Source organism: Lepidochelys kempii, chromosome 3, assembly GCF_965140285.1.
Source record: "Lepidochelys kempii isolate rLepKem1 chromosome 3, rLepKem1.hap1, whole genome shotgun sequence".
NCBI lineage: Eukaryota > Metazoa > Chordata > Testudines > Cheloniidae > Lepidochelys > Lepidochelys kempii.
Window position 1 is genome coordinate 162388142 of NC_136382.1, and position 20972 is coordinate 162409113.

Consider the following 20972-nt stretch of genomic DNA (forward strand, 5'->3'; position numbering starts at 1 on the left):
GGTCTGACCCAGTATGGTCGTTCTTATGATTCATGGATAAATTGCATAGATATCTAAATCATTCCTGAAGCAGATTTGTGGGGAACATATGAAGGAGCTCCTTGGGCAACTAAGAGATTACTTACAAAAACTGGGACATGGATCTAGATGTGTACCAATGATGCAATTCTATAAGATGCAAAGCACCCTGAACCCCCACTGGCACCTTCTAGAAGATGCTCAGCACTTTGATCAGTGGGACCATAAAAATTATGCAGGGATTGATTTTGCGCAACACAGACATTTTTTTGTAAACCAAAGGAACAAATAAAATACATAACTGCAAAAGAGACCTCTAAGACTGTTGCATAATAAAAATATCTCCTCGGAATAGGTTTTCATTTTGATTAAGGGCAAACGACAAGCGCTTTAGTATGAGAACTGTTCAAGTAAGTTTTAATAGAGTGCACCAGTGAAAGTGAATCAAGATGACTTGCATCAAAATTTGTTTGAATAAACACCAGGTAAAAAGGGGCTACAGTTGTTTCTTTCCAAACACCACCCTTTTTCTAAGGCAACAATACACGTTCATTTCAGAATATAACTGTTACAGAAAGCTACATCACAGTATAGTACAGCATGTAAAATCCACCTCTGTCAAGAAGCCATTATTGAATGGCATATTAGCTACACTTACAGCCTTCTAATTTAGAGTTACAGTTTACCACAGCTTTAAATTTTTTTTTAAAGTGACAGATTTTGAATGAACTTTCTATTCTCCACGAGAGTGTGCATATAGGGGGATATTACAGTAATTACGACATTAAATAACATTGCACAACCAACCTCTATGGTTAATTCAGTACAAAAGAACAAGTATTAAAAGGTACCATTACTAGTGGTTTTACATAGTTTATATTACTAATTATGGAAGGAAATTTTTTTTCCATAGGCAAATGCCTAAATTACAAAGCTGCACATTACAGGCATAATGATGTGGTATAAATACAAGAAATCTGGTAAAATATTAAACACAAACAAGTTACATGGGAACAAATTGTACAATCACATAAGATAAATCAACCATTATTGTTTAGTAGTAAAGTATCATAAGGAATTGCATGTTGTCTTTGGGGGGCAAATATTCCAAAAGCCATTTAAATTCCTGAGGTGGTATAATTAACTCATACAATTGGTCAACACTTCAAATTATTTTGTGCTATGAAACAGTCCCAACATTAATATATTTCCACACACTAGAATTTGCAATATATTGAAGGCAGCAAACAAGTGATATTTTACATCATATTATTTAAATGAAATAATTTACTCTTCTCCATTTTGATGCTACATTTTCAATGGGCCATGAGAGTAAGCATTATAATTTGCACACAAAACATTACCTAGATGGGATTTCTGTTCCCCAGCAGCTCTCAGCCGGCCCAAGGCAAAATAATCTTTTTAAATCTGTAAGTGCCAACACTGTAAACATGTTTGTATTTTTCAGCTAAATACTGTCCAATAGCAAGGATAAGAACCAAACATAAGTAGGAACAGTTTTGTGTACCACAAAAGCCGATTTATCGACTTCTGATTCAAATTCACATATGATTTTTAAATAACTAAAAATGGTCATGCTACAGTTGTGAAAACTATTTTTTGTGCATTTTGACTCTGGACACAGTTTTAAAAAATGCATGATAGAAGAATTATTAAAACCACCAAAAATGTAAATAGTGATAGGGAAGAACTTTTTCAACTCAAAGCATCAAACATACACTTTTGTGCAGAAATCTAGACAACTATACAAGATCTGTATTTAAGCAATCATCTTTTTTATTATACAACTCTATGAACATAAAATGAACAGAATGCTCTATATACTTACCTGTACATGTGAACATAACTTCTTTAGCTACAGTTATTTAGTATAGGTCATACTGAATTTAATTTTACAATTCAGAATAACTATGTATAACCTTATTGCAATAGGGACAATTTCTACATGAGGAGTTTCACAGGCCAATCACACTAGGCGTAACCAGTACATTCAAAACGTAAGTGTAGTTCACGTATGAATTTTCCCTGATCCCATAAATTTAGTTTCTCTTTACAGCTTAAGCTCATTTGCAATTTTGGATGCAATGTTCTTAAATGCAATAGACGTCCCAGATATTCTCTTGAAGCGGACTCCATTGAGTGACAATCGTGGCAATTTGCAGACTTCCATCTCCCATTGAACAAGACTATCCTGTCGTGCATCACCATGAACACAGAAGAGCAAAAACCTCTCTTTTTGTTCATAGTCACAGTTATTAGCATCTAACACTTTTCGAATCTCTCTCATCATATCATTCGGGTCCATGGAACTAGTGGTCTTCATACTCCACGTGAATCGCAAAGAACGTGGTTTGGAATCTTTGCTATCCTCCTTTTCTCGGTCTTTTGGTTCCCCAGAAGCACTCCTGGGGAGAAAAACATGTTGCATACTCAAAAGTAAAATCCATACAATAGATACAAGTGCTAGAAGGTAATAAAGTTTAAGAAAATCCTAACTATAATACAGTAAAGCTGTGTTACCCGGCACTTTACCAACCAGAAAGCTCTAGAAACTGGCATTTCAGGAGGGGGTTAGGGGCGCGGGCTCAGGGAGGGAGTTTGGATGCGGGAGGGAGCTTAGGGCAGAGGGTTGGGGCGCAGGAGGTGTTTTGAGGTGCCAGATCCAGACGGCGTTCACCTTGGGCGGCTCCCCACAGGCAGTGACATGTCCCTGCTGTTCCTAGGCAGAGGAGCGGCCACAGAGGCTCTGTGCGTTGCCCCTACCCCATCCCGAGTGCTGGCTCCGCAGCTCCCATTGGCCAGGAGCTGCACCTCTGCCTAGGAGCAGAAGGGACATATTGCCACTTGCGGGGAGCTGCCAGAGGTGAGTGCCGCCAGGACCCGGCTCCCCGCAACCCCTCCCATGCCCCAACCCCCTGCCCCAAGCCCCCTCCTGCACCCAAACTCCCTCCCAGAGCCCGCACCCCAACCCCCAGCCTTGAGCCCCCTCCCACACCCAAACTCCCTCCCATTTAGTTAATCAGAATTTTTGACTTACCGGCACCCCCCATTCCCCCAACATGCCGGATAACAAAGCTTTTTTTGTATATGCAATGGAAACTACAGATACACATCCCTCTGCTCTGCTGTAGCAGGAGACAGTGCAATCTACATTTTAAAAAGTATCTTTTGAGTTCTACTGAGCTCATCATTTGGAGCATACATCAACAAAAGGTATTAATTTGTGGGACACAAGGTCTGGATGTGTAAACATGCTGTAAAAGCAGCAAAGGAAGGAAACCCACCCTGCATTCCACACAAAAGTTTTCGCTTTCATGCTTGTGCATGAAGAGAAACTCATTTCCTATATTTACAAATTGGGGAGCATTATGCTCACAATTAACCCAACCTGTTTTTACAAATTCTTTAGGGACTTTTGACCCTTCTTTCTCCTCTTTTTTAAAGTGACCTTATATTTTTGCAACATCCTATTTTAACTGATGCAGTAGAATTTTATATTACAATTACTCAACTGGGTGGGCAAACAGCTTCTATGTCTCTCATAACAGTACAAAGCCAGAAGACACGGAACAGAATAGTGAAAAAGAGACAAAAAATGTCATTTTAGCTGATAAAATGACAGATAAAATCCCAAGTAATTATCTTCTAATGAACACAAACAGTGGGACTATAAAGCTTCTTTACCCATCAGATCACTCAACATAGGTAAGTTTGGAACACAGTTTTTTAAAATAGTGCTCATTTAAAAAGAGTTCCAGATTCTGCTGTTTCTTTTCCCAGATGCCCGAGAGCTGCTGATGCTATCACCCACTATTGAGGAGGGGGTGTTTCCTTGGCAGGGTCTGTTAAACGAAGAGCGGAGGTTAATTCCAGACCAGATTTTCCTCACCCTTGTTTTCCCCATTTCCTTTCCTTGCATCCCTGCTGTTCTCCTTTCATTTCCCACCTCCTATCCACTTGTACTTCTTGGGCAAGCAACTTAGTTCCCAAAGCACTGCCTAACTCAATTACACTAAGGCCACCACGGCTGGGCAAGGCCCTTTATGACAGCCATTACTGGTATTATTTTTACTTCAACTGTGCCAGTTGTTCTACAAACACATAGGAAAGCAGTCTCTTCCCCTATATTTAAAGTGCTCTTGTCAACAACGAGGCTCCCCCCGGAAACAAAGATAACCTGCCACTTCATTTAATAAACTTTTCACTATTCAGAGCAGAACCACTCTAAATAGCTGTAAAAAAAAGCATGCTTTTTAAACATTAAAAATTGATGGTTTATTTTCATTGCTGCCACCACAGAGCCACCTCAGTATAGAAGACTTGGCACAGCAGCGCAGTCGAGGTTTGGACTCGGCTTGCATTTCAGGAAGTGGCCTGATGCCCAAAACATACTAGGCTGGAGGATAACCAGGAGGCAGCAGCAGAGATCGCTGGAGAACAGGAATGAGTGGTGAAATCCACTGCCATGCTTAATTAACTTAACAGACCTGACTATACTACAGGGTCAGCAGCACAGCAGCGTAAGGACATAGGAGGAAAAAAAAATGCTGAAACAGGTAATTCAAAACCATACTCAGTATATTAGTTATACTAAGCAACATATACTGTTTAAAGAGCTGCTGCTCTTTTAAATACAGATGTTTATTGAATGTTTTCTCTTAGAAAGAAGCCATTCTTTTTTGTAATTAACCATTTTAGAGTATAACAACAACTGCAGTGTGTGTTCACTGTTTATTCATTAGAGGCTTCATGAATGTACACCTGCTTTACCAAACACATTAAAAAGGCAGAGTCAACATGCTGAGACATGCTAGAAGAGAACGTATACTGAGAGGTGAACACACTGTACAGTATGTTATTGCTTATGTTACAGCTACAGTTTTGTTTGTGTGTGTAGTGATTGCCACACAAAGTCAATATTTACAATTACCACCCAACAATATCTGAATACCACTGTTCTTTTTAAGTGTAAAGAACCACAGACACCTCAGACATTGCAGGGTGATCACTGTTGGTGAACAGTGACTTTTAAATGATGAATACAATATGTGACTATATTAAATATTTTTACACTACATGTACATATTAAGTATTAACCTATATATTTGCTACTTAAATCTATATTATATTAAATAATATTAAACATAAGAAGATAAGTTTAAAGAAGAGCCTTATGATTTGGTTTAATCTTGTAGCTGGGATTGCTTTCATAGTAATGTGTTAACTTATCAAGTTTGCTTCTTTACAAAATGTACAATACAAAACACAGTTTTGAACATATATCTACAAGTATTTAAAAATCAAAAAGTGAATTTCCAGGGAATTAAGAGGGATGGGCAAAGACCCACCGCAAAACAGAACATTTTAAAAATACAAGTTATCTAGGCACTATTCTATTTTAAATCCTGGTTAAAAATCTTTCAGAAATCACTTTAACTTTTAACACAAAGGACCTAGCAGCGAAGTATTAATTGTGGCTCCTCACCTTGAGGTGTCAGTTCTGCCACTGGCTTCGCCTTCACTTGGATCCCTCAAAACAAAGTTAAGGTTGAGATTCAATGATAAAGACGAAAAATAGAAGTCAAGAGAACCCATATCTATAACAGAGTTAAAGTAACTACAGAGCAAAATTCAGCATAAAAATGTTGTATTTACTAATTTTTGTTAAGTACTGTTTTTCAGCTGCAAGTTTGACTTCCCTTTATGATACCTCAATTTATTGCAACCCTGATAAGTAATTTTTTTTTTTTAAACTCTTGGTAAGGTTAGCATAAGTTACAGAGTTCTGGCCTAATACAGACTGAAAAATGGCCATATATGATTCCAATAAGTATAGTTATAGCACTTTAGTCAACAAGGACCTGAACCAGAGAGGTGCTATGTGCCCTCAACTACTACTGAAGCCAAATATAGCTAGCTGCAAGTGCTCAGCTCCTCTCTGGGTCAGGCCCTTGGGCTCCAATCCTGGAAACATTAGGCATCTGTTTAGCTTTAAGCATGGTTACATATTTAGAGCTAAGCATATGCCCATGAGTTTCTTGGATCAACCCGAGACCCTAATTCAAAAGGTTACATATGCATCTGTTTAACTTTAAACGAACAAATTATCCCATTGAATTCAACAGCACTACTGATGGGCTTTAAGTTAGGCAGGTGCTTAGGTACCTTGCTGAATTGGCGTCATGATTTGTAAAATAATTACTTAACAATATGCTTTAGTAGCCTCTGACTATTTGAAAAAAAAAAAAAAAGATATGTACAATGCATATTATGTAAGCCAAGGTATCAAAATCTGATAAGTGGGTATATTCCCAGTGCTGCAGTACAAGCATTTTAGTAAATATTTTAAAAGATTTATTTAATCCAGCACATAACACCCTTCAAAATTATTATATATAAACACCTAGGTAACTGACCCTCTAGAAAGTATAATTTGGCACAAATTGTTAATACACATTTCAACAAAAAGCCTCAATACTCTGTACCCTAAGCAAGCTGCATTTTAACTAATGTCTAAAAGCATTTACTTTATATAAATACCCTACATGCTTACCAGAAAAACACATACAATTGACAGAATAAAATAAAAACAATCCTTCTGGACACCTTTGTAAACAGTATACATATAAAACTATTGCTTACTAGGGTAATGTTTTATATTATTCAAAGACATTAAGAAATAAATTATCAACATCAAGACTGAGACAACCCAAACACAGTCAAAACAGTTAACATCAGATTGGTAGAATATAACAAAATATCTTTGAGGCAAGCACCCCCATTAATGATCTGAGAGGTAGGGAATGTCAAGCTTTTGGTTTGATGAAATGATTAACACTACTGAGAAACAATTCTAACCACCTGTTTTTGGCGTGTGTGTTTTTTTAAAAAAGGGTTAACAGCAAAATGTCTGAGGTTTGAAAATTTAGGACTTGTAGTCACGGACACCAAGAAAACACCAAAAGGTAGCTTTTTCTTAGAATTTTAGCACTATAATTAATAATCAGATCTAAAACAAAAACAAATCCTCCATCATGCACAGAAGTAATTTTTTGTTAAAGTTTGATTGAATTAGGAGACCGAACACTGTCAGTGTGTTCTATATAAATCTATCGCTAACTGCATATGATGAAAAATGTCAAGTCTAAACTGGCTACAAAAAAAAAAATCACCATTCTTCACAACGTTACATGCATACCATTTGATTTAATATAGCCTCAGAATGACATTTATAATGACAAACAAGTACTGTATCCTCCTGAAATGATTAATTACTTAGTGGAAAATGCACTTCACCCCATTTGGAATTTTGTTGCCCAAATGGAATGACAGAGCACTTTGTAGTGGGTTGTAATGTTGAGAAAGAGAACAGAAAATGAAAACGTTTCCACTATATATATATGCCGCTAATGCCATTAACGTAGGTTCAGATTTCTGTATCTTCAAGTTTGGAAGAAATTCTGGCAAAGGTAGATTATAATACATCTTATTTGGACAATTAACCACACATTGTCAGCATCTTAGATTAATATTATTTTAAGAGGATCAGACTGATTTTTATTTTGAACCTATCATGCTATTTAATTTCATCTCCCCCATCACATTTTGTTCATGAGATCAGTGTGCTTCTTGTCATCTTGTAACTATTCTTATATTAAAATGGCAAGTGTCACTTATGAAGGGATTTAAGACTAGAAAGCATATCTGGAATTTAATATAGGATATTATGATTCTTCAAAGAAAGCAAAGATCTATGGGATTTAATTCTGTTGGGAAATTGACAGTTCTGCAGTAGAGTGCTATTTGTAACCTCTGTAACTTTCCTACTACTTCCTGAAAACTGTAGGTAAATCCCTGCAGGTGTTTCAAACTCAAATCAATTGATCAGCTACTGCCAGACATAAGTGAAATGTGAAAATTAAATTTTCTTGTAAGAAAGCTTTAAAGATAATCATGTAAATAGTCACTTAAGATAAAATAATTTATCTATATATCTTATGCTTTTCTACAGCATCCATCATGGTTATATGTAAACACTGATGCGCTTCCTTGACTTTCAGATTCTTTATTAATTGCTTCAAAAATAAGTTTAAATGAAAGAAAAAAGGTTACTTAATGTTGACACCAATGAGGATTTCCAGATGCTAGCAGTCAGTGTACACTTTTACATGTCATTTTTACTGTGCTCAATGAGAAACCAAAATTCTCTACAATAACCTCTGAATAGGGAAAACACTGATTTTGTCTGAACAGAGAGAGTTCTCCAGTGATTATTAATCTTGCTATTGTAGGAATGGTCTTTGTAATTAATTACACCTATATCACTTGATTACAATTCATCATTAAAATGTAAATGTTCTCTTTAATGTTACATGATAATTTGTTTAATGAGAGCATATCAATTTTGCAGATGGAGAGACTTTTCATGTATAAATCAAACTATCCTTTCAGTTGTTCAACCAAACCCCATTTTTATTATAGTGATGTAAATAGGAAAACACTGTAGTTACTGCATGAAACATGTGACTATTTTGTTTAGGGCTGTTGATTAATCGCAGTTAACTCAGGCGATTACCTCAAAAAATTAAATTGCTATTAAAAAAATTAACTGTGATTAATCGCACTGTTAAACTATATAATACCAATTCAAATGTATTAAATATTTTTGGATGTTTTTCTACATTTTCAATATTGATTTCTATTACAACACAACTCAAAGTGTACAGTGCTCACTTTATATTAACTAATGAGTTAATAACAAATATTTGCACTGTAAAAATGATAAACAAAAGAAATAGTACTTTTCAATTCACCTCATAAAAGTAGGGTAGTGCAATCTCTTTATCGTGAAAGTATAACTTACAAATGTAGATTTTTTTTGTTACATAACTGCACTCAAAAACAAAACCATGTAAAACTTTAGAGCCTACAAGTCCACTCAGTCCTACTTCTTGTTCAGCCAATCGCTAAGAGAAACAAGTTTGTTTACATTTACGGGAGATACTGCTGCCTGTTTCTTATTTACAATGTCACCTGAAAGTGAGAACAGGTATTCACATGGCACTTTTGTAGCCCATGTTGCAAGGTATTTGTGGGCCAGATATGCTAAACATTCATATGCCCTTTCATACTTTGGCCACCATTCCAGAGGACATATTTCCACGCTCGTCAAAAAAATAATGCGTTAATTAAATTTGTGACTGAACTCCTTGGGGGATAATTGTATGTCTCCTTTTCTGTTTTACCCACATTCTGCCATATATTTCATATTATAGCAGTCTTGGATGATGACCTAGCACATGTTCATTTTAAAAACACTTTCACAGCAGATTTGACAAAATGCAAAGAAGATACCAATGTGAGATTTCTAAAAATAGTTAAAGCACTTGACCGAAGGTTTAAGAATCTGAAGTGCCTTCCGAAATCTGAGAGGGACGAGGTGTGAAGCATGCTTTGAGAAGTCTTAAAAGAGCAACACTCCAATGTGGAAACTACAGAACACGAACCACCAAAAGAGCAAATCAACCTTCTGCTGGTGGCATCTGACTCAGATGATGAAAATGAACATGCATCAGCACGCACTGCTTTGGATTGTTATCGAGCAGAACCACTCATCGGCATGGACACATGTCCTCTGGGGTAGTGGCTGAAACATGAAGGGACATATGAATCTTTAATGCATCTGGCATATAAATATCTTGTGACGCCGGCTACAACAGTACCATGTGAACGCCTGTTCTCATTTTCAGGTGACATTGTAAACAAAAAGCAGGCAGTGTTATCGCCTGCAAATTTTAACCAAACTTGTTTGTCTGAGCAATTGGCTGAACAAGAAGTAGAACTGAGTGGACTTGTAATCTCTAAAGTTTTACATTGTTTTACTTTTGAATGCAGGGGGTTTTTGTCCAAAATTCTACATTTGTGAGTTCAACTTTCATGATAAAGAGATTGCACTACAGTACTTGTATTAGGTGAACTGAAAAATTTCCATTTCTTTTGTTTTTTACAGTGCAAACATTTGTAAATCAAAAATATATATAAAGTGAGTACTGTACACTTTGTATGCTGTGTTGTAATTAAAATCAATGTATTTGAAAATGTAAAAAACATCCAAAAATATTTAAATAAATGGTATTCTATTATTGTTAATCATGAGATTAATTTTTTTAATCGCTGGACAGCCCTAATTTTGTTCTTTTAAGATAAAGAAGCAAGAGAATGGCTGGCCAAATCTGGATGGCTATAATACAGAAAAAAGCAAAGCTAAGCGGGTTCTGAAAGGGTAAAACAAAGCAAGAAGATAATCCTATTCTAATTAAATTTACATTTATGCTAGATTGTCATACTGGAAATCCTCTAAAAAGAATTAAGAATTTGAAAAATAAATCTCATTTATTATCTTAGAGGAAGTGAAAAATATACAGGAAATAAAGCAAACAAAAAAATTTCACAGAAAAGTCTGGTACTAACCTGCGAACAAACTTGGAAGTTATCTTGCTTATAATACCAGTTGACGTGCCCCTTCTAGCATGTGCAAATGCACCAGTTTCATGTGAAGGTGAGGCAGGTGGTCCATTGTAAGTGGCATTACGCCGCTCCCGTAGCTGCTCACCATGGAAAGTGCTTCGACTTGAACTCCCACGAGGAAAGCGGGTTCGGTCTGGGGTAGTAGTGCTAATGCTATGAGCTGACGGGGAAGCAGCAGGCACTCTCTGAGTTGCACTGCTGGGAAAACAGAAGAATGCTTAACACAGGACAACCTCCCATATATAAATAAAAATAAATAACTTCTCTTAACATGTGGTTTCAGAGTAGCAGCCGTGTTAGTCTGTATTCGCAAAAAAAAAGAATTTGGGAGACTCTTCACTCCTCCTATAAAAAAAAAAAAATGCTAACTGATTCCAAACTCTAATACACACAAGTCAGGTGGTCAGAGCTGAAATCTTTCCAGCATTCTCCTTGAGGGAACACAGCTGAAAAAAGCCACATACCACCTCACCCCACCACACACACACACACAAAAATATATATTATTGTGATACCAGTTTTAAGCCCTTGACACTAAAGATGAGATTTTATAGTGCTTTTCCTGACACCAATAGGTGCAAAGTAATCTTCAGTGCTAACAGGTTTAAAATTTATAATTCAGTTTAAATATGTCCGCATATCTACTCTATGGGTTGAGTCTGCATCAGATAAGCATGTAGCTATTGCGGTTTTCCAGGAATTATCTGATGACAGAGATCTAGTTCAGAGACATGAATTTATTGTGTGATATGAGCAAAACATGATGTGTCATGGTCAAAACTGAATCTAAACAATATGTAGCATTGTTACTCAAATGAATACAATTTTAAAACTCTACTGGAGTACTGTATGATGTAAAACATTAAGAGTATATACACTATATTAATATATTTATGTTTACAATAGTTTGTACAGAATTTTGAAGATGTAGAACACTATGCAAATGCTAAGTATTATGTTACCTCGGTCGATAAGCTTCAGTGCCATCTTTGATGGTTGGCAGCGTAACTTTTATAGGATGACCAGAGGCAGACATAGATTTCTGGTGTCGAGGTCGTGTTGATACAGCAGATGCAACAGCAGAGCCTGCAGAAGATGTGCTACTCGCAGACATTTCTGTTAGGCTTTTATCACAAGAAAGGCAGGAGGGCCACAACAGTAAGAAAAAACACGTTAGATGTGCTTAAAAGTCAATTCCAACAACAGAAAAGTTTATGTCAAACCCTGAAACTAGATAAAAACTCTTCAATAAAATTACAAAACAAACCAAACCAAACCAACAGACTTACAATGATTAGTCACAGAAACAATGTTATTCTTGGTAAAAATGCATGTTTTTGCAATCACTTTCTATGGAAAAAATCTCATTCGAGGATGCTGTGGGATGGCTTTTGATTGCTTACATTCATATAGATAAGACTATTTTTCTTTAAATAGACGAGAAGCTAAAGAATAACTTTTTTCAGTAAGTTTACCAGCATACTGTCCATTATAACTTTCCCTAACTTTAACTGTTTGGGCTTAAATGCTAGGTGTCTAGCCTCAGTCTGATTTTTTTGTGTGGGGAAAACTTCATCCAAAACAGTTTGGTTGTTTCTCAGAATGACACGAGCAAAAAATACCTTTTCCCATTGAGAAACAGTCTGACACTTTTTTTTTTTTTTAATGAAAACTCTAGTACCCTTATGCTTTCCAGCAGGCACTTGAAATTGGTCAGAGACGTACCTTCTACAGTTCTTGTGAAAATCTGCCCCAATTTGGTCAAGTTAACAGCCTTTCAAATATCTCAGTTTACACACACTCATTAGAGACTTGTTAGATTTTAGCATCTAAAATCTCCAAAGATAGTATGTGATCATGTAATTAAAGACTGTATCATAATGTATGTGCACAGAGGTGCCAAATTAAGGCTGTTCAGACAACTCTAATTCTGGCATTGCCTAACTTTTCAGTGCTTGATGTTGCATCTTATATACTCTTTTAATGTAGTCTCTCTCTCTCGCTCACTCACACACACACACTTACTTTCACATACCGAATATTTCCATCAGAAGTTGATCATCCTGAGAATGTGCCTCATGTATCACATTACTGCCTCAAACTTGCACCTCTGGAGCCATAGGCTCAAATAGTTATTGCTTTTTTAGTCACCAGTGGACATTTATTCACCTATCAAAGTGACCACTCAATTTTTCATAATTCATAGTCTCTGCTTAGTTTGTCACAAGACTGAAATAAGCAAAACCACTGCAAGTCAGGACTGGAGTACAGGGTATTGGGCAGAGGTGTATGGAGAAGATGATCCTATACTGCTTGCAACAGTTACCAAAGATAACTAACGTCAGAATTGACTCACTTTTATGCTCCCAATTGAAATACTAAATACAAACTGAACATCAAATGTGTGTAGCTAGTAATTGAAATTTCCCTAAGTCAACCACTTCTTACAAGCACTGACAATCTACATTAACAGTTAGGAAATACTCACTTTTTATATTGCAGATTTCTAAATTAATGGATAGTAACCAACACATAAAAAGACTCTGATGTTAACAAAAGCACAAGGATTTTAGCTTTTGGATCAGATAGATTATCCTACAAAGAAGCTCATAGGAGCAGACTGCAATAAGTTAAAAACCTCAGTCGAATTCTCCTCATGAGGTTTTTAGGAAATCTCCCCCTTTAGTGGAAAGAGCTTTGAAGGTCTCAGAGTACATAAGGGCAAGGCCTCCTAACCCTACAGATCCAAGGTATCCACCAGGAAGACAACCAGATAATCCTAAGGCAGGAGCCATCACGAATGGATAGCAGTCCCTCTGCATAAATGAGATGGCACTTCTGGCCCCTGGCAACGTTGCTCATGTAGTGTGGACCCCTGCAACTATACCCACAGAAGAGACTCCACATAAGGAGCTGGTATTCCACATAAATTCAGGAGTAACCAGAGGACCAGTATTCCCCAAATACTGGCAGGTTCCCCAAAACTCTTTAGAGGAAAGCACCATGGAACATCAGCAGAGGGATTCCTTGGAAGGGCAAAAGGGTAATTTCACAAAGGAAGCACCCTTGTGCATACTTGAAGAGTGGGGATCTTAGGAGTGTGTCTCTATTTGCATAAACCGAGTGGACAGTCCAATAAATATAACTGAGGAAACGAAATTATAAAATGGGCTGGGGAGAGGGGGGCGGAGTTAGACACTTCAGAGGTGGAATATACTGGTGTACAATAACTGTAAGCAAGCATGCTGATTCAAAAACTATTGTTAACATTTTAAATAAATCCTTCTCCAATTATTTTGAATTGTAGAGAAAAGAGCAATGAGTCAAGGTAACCTAGAGAAAATCAACTACAGTCAAACTCAGAGCTCACCCAGTAAATATTTAGCAAGTGGAGACCTCCCCATTTCTATATTTTCCCCAGATTTAAATTTCTTTATTTAAATATTTTAACAATACGGTGTTCCTTCTTGCTGCCTCTCAGTTTGAATGTTTCACACTGATGTGGTGCATATTCTGCAATATAGCAAGCAGAATTTTTCCCAAGAAAATGAAATGCTTTCACAGTAATCAATCTTCCAAAAAGAGATCAAATGTTAAACACAGCTTGGAATTCTGACAGATCTGGAAGAAAGCTGACTACATAAATACTGTGCTTATTCAGAAAAATGTAGTGACAATAATACTTTAAAAGCTAGTAAAAACAGATTGAAAGAAATGCTATTTATGGACTCACTATCTGTCCACATAATTGCATGTCACAGATAACCAAAAGGACTAGTGGACTGAGTACAGAACAGTAGAGAAAACTTCGTTCTCTTGTCTCTATTGTACTCTGATAACTACAACCATGTCACCAATACTACTCCACGAGCTTAGCATTTAGTAATTGTTGCTATATAAATAGATTTCTTCCACGCTTCCTGAGATCTAGACCTTACACAAATTATTCAGGCTCCAACTACTCAAGAAAGGCTTCCAGTCAAAAAGCTGTTTGACGGGAAATTGGGTTTTTAATAAAACAAAGATTTTGGGGAAAGAGTTTGCTTTTCGCAGAAAATTTAGAATTGTCATAAAAAAACACCTAAATATTGCCTTGATGGTGATATAGTTAGACCAAGGACCGTGGTTTGTAGAGGAGAAGGGGAATTTAAGGCACCCATATTAAAACTTCAGTGAGGTAATGCAACAGCATTTCAAAATTGAAATGTTTCTGTATTTGCCAAAATTTGTTGGTATTCAAATTTCCACTAAAAATCAAAATTTTCTACAGTAAGAAGAAACGTTTTCGACTACTTCTAATTAAATTTTCCAAATATCAACTAGTTAGCTTTGTTACATAAAAAAAATAAAAGTTAAATCTACCTGAAAGAAGAAATGGAAATTGCAAAACATAAGTAGTCTTACCATATTTTGGATTTGAATTTTTGAATACTTGGGTATTTCTAAGGCAACTATCACAATGCTATCTAAGCACCCTACAAATTACTTCAACCGTCTTGCTACACCATGCTTTACTGAAACCCTTAAACACCACAAAGTTATACATTAGCTCTTTAAAAAAGCCCATTTTCACTATTCAAAGCATACAACAAGAGGGCAGAGAGCACTGTAGTTTTAAGAAGCATTCTATTACTTGAAAAATACCACAGCATCAGAACTCCTGGCTGCCGTGCTGCATAGACTCCATGAGATGAAGTCCCTGTAGGAAAATTTTACAACTTAAAAAAAACATTTGTTTTGTTTTGAATAAAAGAATTTTCAAATGAGCTTTGAAACTGAAAAAAGCTTTAAGAGCTATAAAAGCAAGCCAGAGGGAGTTACTTCTCAGACATAATGAGTCTAATATCACAGATGGGGTTTCAAAGTCTTCACATGACCCCCACAAGAACCAGGGTCCTGTCCCATGAGGCCAGAGTACTTCAAATGACGATACCGTACATTCAACAAGAGAACATTCTTTCCCCAACTTCCTAGAACAGACACAGTGGTGGTTTTGCCCTTAGGACAGCTGGGGCACCACTCCATTCTTTTTTCTTTTCTTTCTTTTTAATTAGAGAAATAAAGTTTCCTTTACATCTCTTCCATACATCATTTATAGCTGTCAATTAAACACACCCCTTCACGCTATATTCACGCATGGGAATCTGTGCTAGTACTTCAGTGCCTTCTGTACACACTAAGCGGACTGAAGCAGCCGCAGGACTTCACTGAATAGTCTGTCAGCCCCATTGAAGGGCACCAGGAGTCACTTATAAAACTCTCCTACATATGTGCATCTCATGTAAATTATCGTGTTGCCCCAAAAATTTAGGCTCAGGGGTGTCTCTGGATGGAGAACTACAGTGTTATGGATTTTGTAAACCAAATTCAAGTGGTCAAAACTGGACTACTGCTTCGTGTCCAAGAATTTTTAGACCCTTCACGTAAAATGTTTAGCTTCACCAAAGCACGAATGAACTCCATCAAGAATGCAGAACAATAGTCCCAAAGCTAACTTACACCAGACAGAAATTGTTACAATATAGTGTGTTGTAGAAAAGCCAAAGAACAGAAACACATGAAACTGTAGCTGAACAAGATTTTTTCCTTTCATCTTTCAGAATGCAGTTTCATAAGAAACCAAGCACATGACAAAAAGCCAGCCTTCTCTCAAAAAGAAAAATCACAGAAAATTAATAATAAATCATAAAAAATAATAAGTTGCCCAGGATGGTCTGCCTCCCAAATGGATTCCCTCTACAGGGAAGTAATGTGGATCCTGGGGAAGCAAACACTCCCAGTGGCTGCATTTGGGGATGGGGAAGCCAAGAGAGAATTGATTCAAGTAGTCTGGGCGATTGCTTCTGAAATTGTTTCTGCAGCACTACATGGCTTACAAGGGGTAATGGGTCACCCAGAGCCAGGATATTTGAACGAACAGATGGCAGGACGGGAGAGCAACGCAGCTGGCAGGGACAAGTGTGACCATAGCTATGAGAGAAGTTCTATAAATTTTGTGCAATTTCAGGAGCAGGGAGGACCTGTCACCAATATGGCCCAGTATGGAGGAACAGGTGCTGCAGCATACAGTGCTGTTAGCAACCAGGCTAGTGGTATCATCAACAATTTCCACTTGCCTATCAGCCCTTACACTTGTCAATATGCTGAATAGGTACCAAGATCATTGTAGCAGGTTTTTAGTTTGGAGGTTTCTAGCAGGGTGGTCTCAAAGCACTGGCCCTAGGGAGGTTACATATTGTCCCATCACTGTTAATAAGCTTAGGGATCTGGTGCAGATCCTGGAGCCCATACATCATTGTGGACAAGAGGCAGCCTCGTTCAGTGCGGCATTTCTGGTAGTATTTTCTGCGACTTTTAGGATCAGAGAACCTGGGTCCTGGGTCCTGCAGGGACTCTTGTAGAAGAGCTCTGGCACTGAGGGATAAACATTGGGTGGGGGAGTCTGGGATATTAATTTTGAAGAGGTCAAAAATGGATCAAGAAGGCCAACATAAATACAGTATCTCTTCATAATCGTGGGCAATTAAGAATAATAGATCGTAAAAAATAATAAGTTGCCTATATACTGAACTATATAGTTAAATAATCTATCTAAAAGAAAACATATCAATATTTTGTGCAATCAGAAAATTATGATCTATTAGATATTTTAAACTTAAAACTATTTTACCCTATTTTAAACCACCACCTTTTTCTAATATGCAGCAAGGAAGCTCATCAGTGACCAAAATATGATTCTTACCATGGAAAGAATGGATGTCCAGTCCTCTATAGATTCAGATGGAAAACTGGATCTACTGGTTACATTATACCCATGAGCTCAAAAACTTATTTGTAATCCATCCTTCTGTGCTCATTATATAGTATTGTTAAAATGTTTTAAGTGTCATCAAAAATAGTTTAAAAAAATCACTTTTCCCCGCCTTTCAGATGTTACATGGTCCTTTATATATGCAAATTAACAACCCTATCCTTCAGGAATTCAAAGAAAAATACTGACTGGGCAGTGAAATTGATCAATATGAAACTTCCAACACTCGTGAAACCATAAGAGCAGATAATGGAAACACAGTTCGTTTACTGGCTTTACTTTGATGGGGCTTTTCCACCCTTTTCAACTTTACGGTTTTACATTTAAGTACAGCACTCAGATGCATGTAGGTTAGTGCTTTAAAAATACAAAAGAATTCGTATGCTCCTTCAAATAAATCTCGATATAAATTTTAGAGATACACTTTGCACTTAAGTCAGACACTGTAAATTACAACTCCTACAGGTATTTTATGAATATAATTTAAGCCAAAAGTAATTTTAATGGTCTGTATCCATTAATGTGCAAGAGGTTTCGTTAAAAAAATTAAAAATATTTAATGCACAGTATTCACCCCAACTACCAGATACAGTAAAAGGGCAGAGTCAATTACAGAATTATTTGGGACAAATGAGATAAGCAAGACTCACAAAGCTCTTTTATGCCCGTTAGATAGTTACATCTTATTCAGTAGTTATTAGGGAACTTAAAAACAAACAAACAAACAAAAACTTTGCTATAGTGTAAGAAAGAGCCATCCTCTGGATCATCCAGAATATTTTATGTCTGAATTGTTTTGTCTATTTAGATTGCAAACTCTTCAGTCTCTCTCTTGTACTCTTTGTACAGTGATAGAGGCAACTCCTGACAATATTATTGCTTGGAGATGATTAAAGGCAGAGTCATAATATTTGTCTAACTTTGTCATAATTTGTCTACGTATGACAAATATTCAGGCACAAACTTTTCTGCAAGATAAAACAAACGTGTAAAGTTTAACTTGCTCCACACCATCTTTCGAAAGTATATTGGCTAAATGTTTGTTTTTAACTCCTGTGATATACCTCAGCACAAACTCTCAGATTTTTGGCTAAGTCAACTGAGTACCTGTTATCTTTCCCATTCTGTATCGCAGAATAGCGATCTGAAGACCGCTCACAAACATACGTGTTCCTTCTGGTCATTCCACCAACAGGAAATACATTGTTCTAGAAGGAGAATAAAAATGAGTAAAGACAGATACAGTTAATTAATATTTACACAATTTAAATGAAGTTATCCAGAAAAACACAGATCAGCATATTAGAATATATTTGATTTAAAAATGTGGCATCTAAATTCCAGACCAGTGGTTTTCGACCTTTTTTCATTCGCAGATCCCTAAAAGATTTCGAATGGAGGTGTGGTTCCCTTTGGAAATCTTAGACAGTCTCTGGACCCCCACAGATCACAGGTTGAAAACCACTGCTCTATGGTAACAACCTTTCATGGACCCCTTAGCCATAGTCTGTGGACCCCCAGAGACTGTGGACCACAAGTTGAAAACCACTGTTCTAGACTGTGTGAGAGAAGACATTAAATGTACAGAACAACTTAATTAAATCTGTTGACACGAAGTACTTATTTGATCTATCCATTTCTAATGCTCCCATCACCATGCTGTGTAGGCCCCACTGGAATGCACTGAATAAAAGCAAGGAAAAGTGTAGTTAAGGGGAAAACTTGCTTTATTAACATCCAATTCCTGCACACAATAAAGAAGTCCTATAGGCCTTGATAATCCAACGCGACTGGGACATCCACACAGAAGTCACACTGAAGTCAACAGAACTCCATGCAAGTTTAAGGGCTTGCCTGTGTAGATTTAGTTGCCCTCAGAGCTTCAATCCTACAATTTGTTGCCCTTTGTTGAGAATGACAAAAATCTTTCAATATGCACTGCAGTATTCAATTTCAGTATTCAGCTGAAGTCAGGAATGAACAAGAACTAAGTAGGATTTTGTCCTTAGCCATCATAGTGACGGGTGCCAAATAAATATGTGTAATATTAATAGTAAGAAAAAAATTATCATTGTTTTCTTTGCTAGTTAAATGTGCTCTCCTACCTAAAACCTATTTTTAAAATGTTTCGGACAGTTAATTGTCTCTTAAAGAGCTAATTATAGTATAAAAATTTCAAGTAAAATTTTTAGTTTTTAGATCGGATTAATTGAATTTTGATTTTTCAAAATGTTTGTGTAGTCAGACAGGTTAACATTAATTCATAATTACATGTTAAAATAATTACTGTACTATAAGATAGAATGAAGTTTGTAAACACGCAGTACATCTTATAAAGTGTTTTGGAAAATATACTACACTAATACAGGTTTCAGAGTAACAGCCGTGTTAGTCTGTATTCGCAAAAAAAAAAAAAAAAAAAAAAGGAGTACTTGTGGCACCTTAGAGACTAACCAATTTATTTGAGCATAAGCTTTTGTGAGCTACAGCATCTGATGAAGTGAGCTGTAGCTCACGAAAGCTTATGCTCAAATAAATTGGTTAGTCTCTAAGGTGCCACAAGTACTCCTTTTCTTTACACTAATACAGATTATTATATTTCAGCATGGCTGATTAAAACACCCCACAATCTATGTAAACACAGGAAAGCATGAGGAATAGACTGTGGTCGTAAGACAGACAGTTACTTCAGCAAGGACAAGGCACACGAACACTTGGGTCCATACTTTCATCCATTCTAAAATTATAAAAAATCTTTCATACACAATGGGAAATTTGGGATAGCTGCTATGAATTTTAAATACTGTGTATAGTAGAATCATAGAATCGTAGGACTGGAAGGGACCTTAAGAGGTCTTCTAGCCCAGTCCCCTGCACTCAAGGCAGGGCTAAGTATTATCTAGACCATCCATGACAGGTGTTTGTCCAACATGCTCTTAAAAATCTCCAAGTACTACTGTTATGCTTATGTATCAACATGTTAAAGGCACAAAACCAGGCATATTTATTTGTACAGTGCCATGGCATGCATAGTTCTTTACAGCCAAGAAGAGGGCAGGTTCTTCTCTCTTGAAAGTTTCATAAGTTTTGTTTATTCTTTTAAACACGCCTTACGGCTTATGTATTTTTTACTCTTTTAATGATATATTTGAAGTGTGTTTTTTATTTTTTAAATTTACAAACAAGGGGGCCTTTGGACCCAGATAATCTTGAAGTATGAATTGTTGCACAGGAGTTTACATTTTCAAGTCAATCCACTGCATTTTTGATGCTCTTTTAAAAGTAAGCTGAAGCTGCTCTTGAAAGAAACTGAAGTTATGCTGTTTTGAATACAGTACAACTGCCTCCTTTATCCCCCCTCACACCATAGGACAAAAACAGCAAAGAACTATTGAGTAATTTTTACGGTTTACTCATATAATGCTATTTTATAATATAGGTTAACCAACTGCAAGACTTGGTTTTAAACTAAACTGTTACATAATAGGAGTCAATGTGTGATAGGGACGATAAACATTTTCTAACAAATCTAGTCTTTCCCACCACCATGTTAGCCTTAAAATGATTCAGAAATGGGTGAATTTTTTTTCAACCC

General features: G+C 36.6%; 1 protein-coding gene across 11 annotated transcripts in view; it reads right to left on the reverse strand.

Annotated features, from left to right (window-relative positions):
• Nucleotides 1-407: 407 nt before the first annotated feature.
• Nucleotides 408-20972, reverse strand: part of MARK1 (microtubule affinity regulating kinase 1) — a 119263-nt gene continuing 98698 nt past the window's right edge. For 6 of the 11 annotated variants that reach the window (XM_073338840.2, XM_073338843.2, XM_073338838.2 and 3 more), the window contains 5 exons: nt 18485-18585; nt 11529-11690; nt 10510-10764; nt 5525-5569; nt 408-2444 (listed from right to left, as the gene is read on the reverse strand). In XM_073338840.2, coding sequence (XP_073194941.1) covers nt 2090-2444; nt 5525-5569; nt 10510-10764; nt 11529-11690; nt 18485-18585 — 918 coding nt within the window. In that variant the 3' untranslated portion in view covers nt 408-2089. Of the gene's footprint in view, nt 2445-5524; nt 5637-10509; nt 10765-11528; nt 11691-18484; nt 18586-20972 lie in introns of those variants that run through there. The other 5 variants (XM_073338839.2, XM_073338842.2, XM_073338844.2 and 2 more) reach the window with 4 other exon arrangements.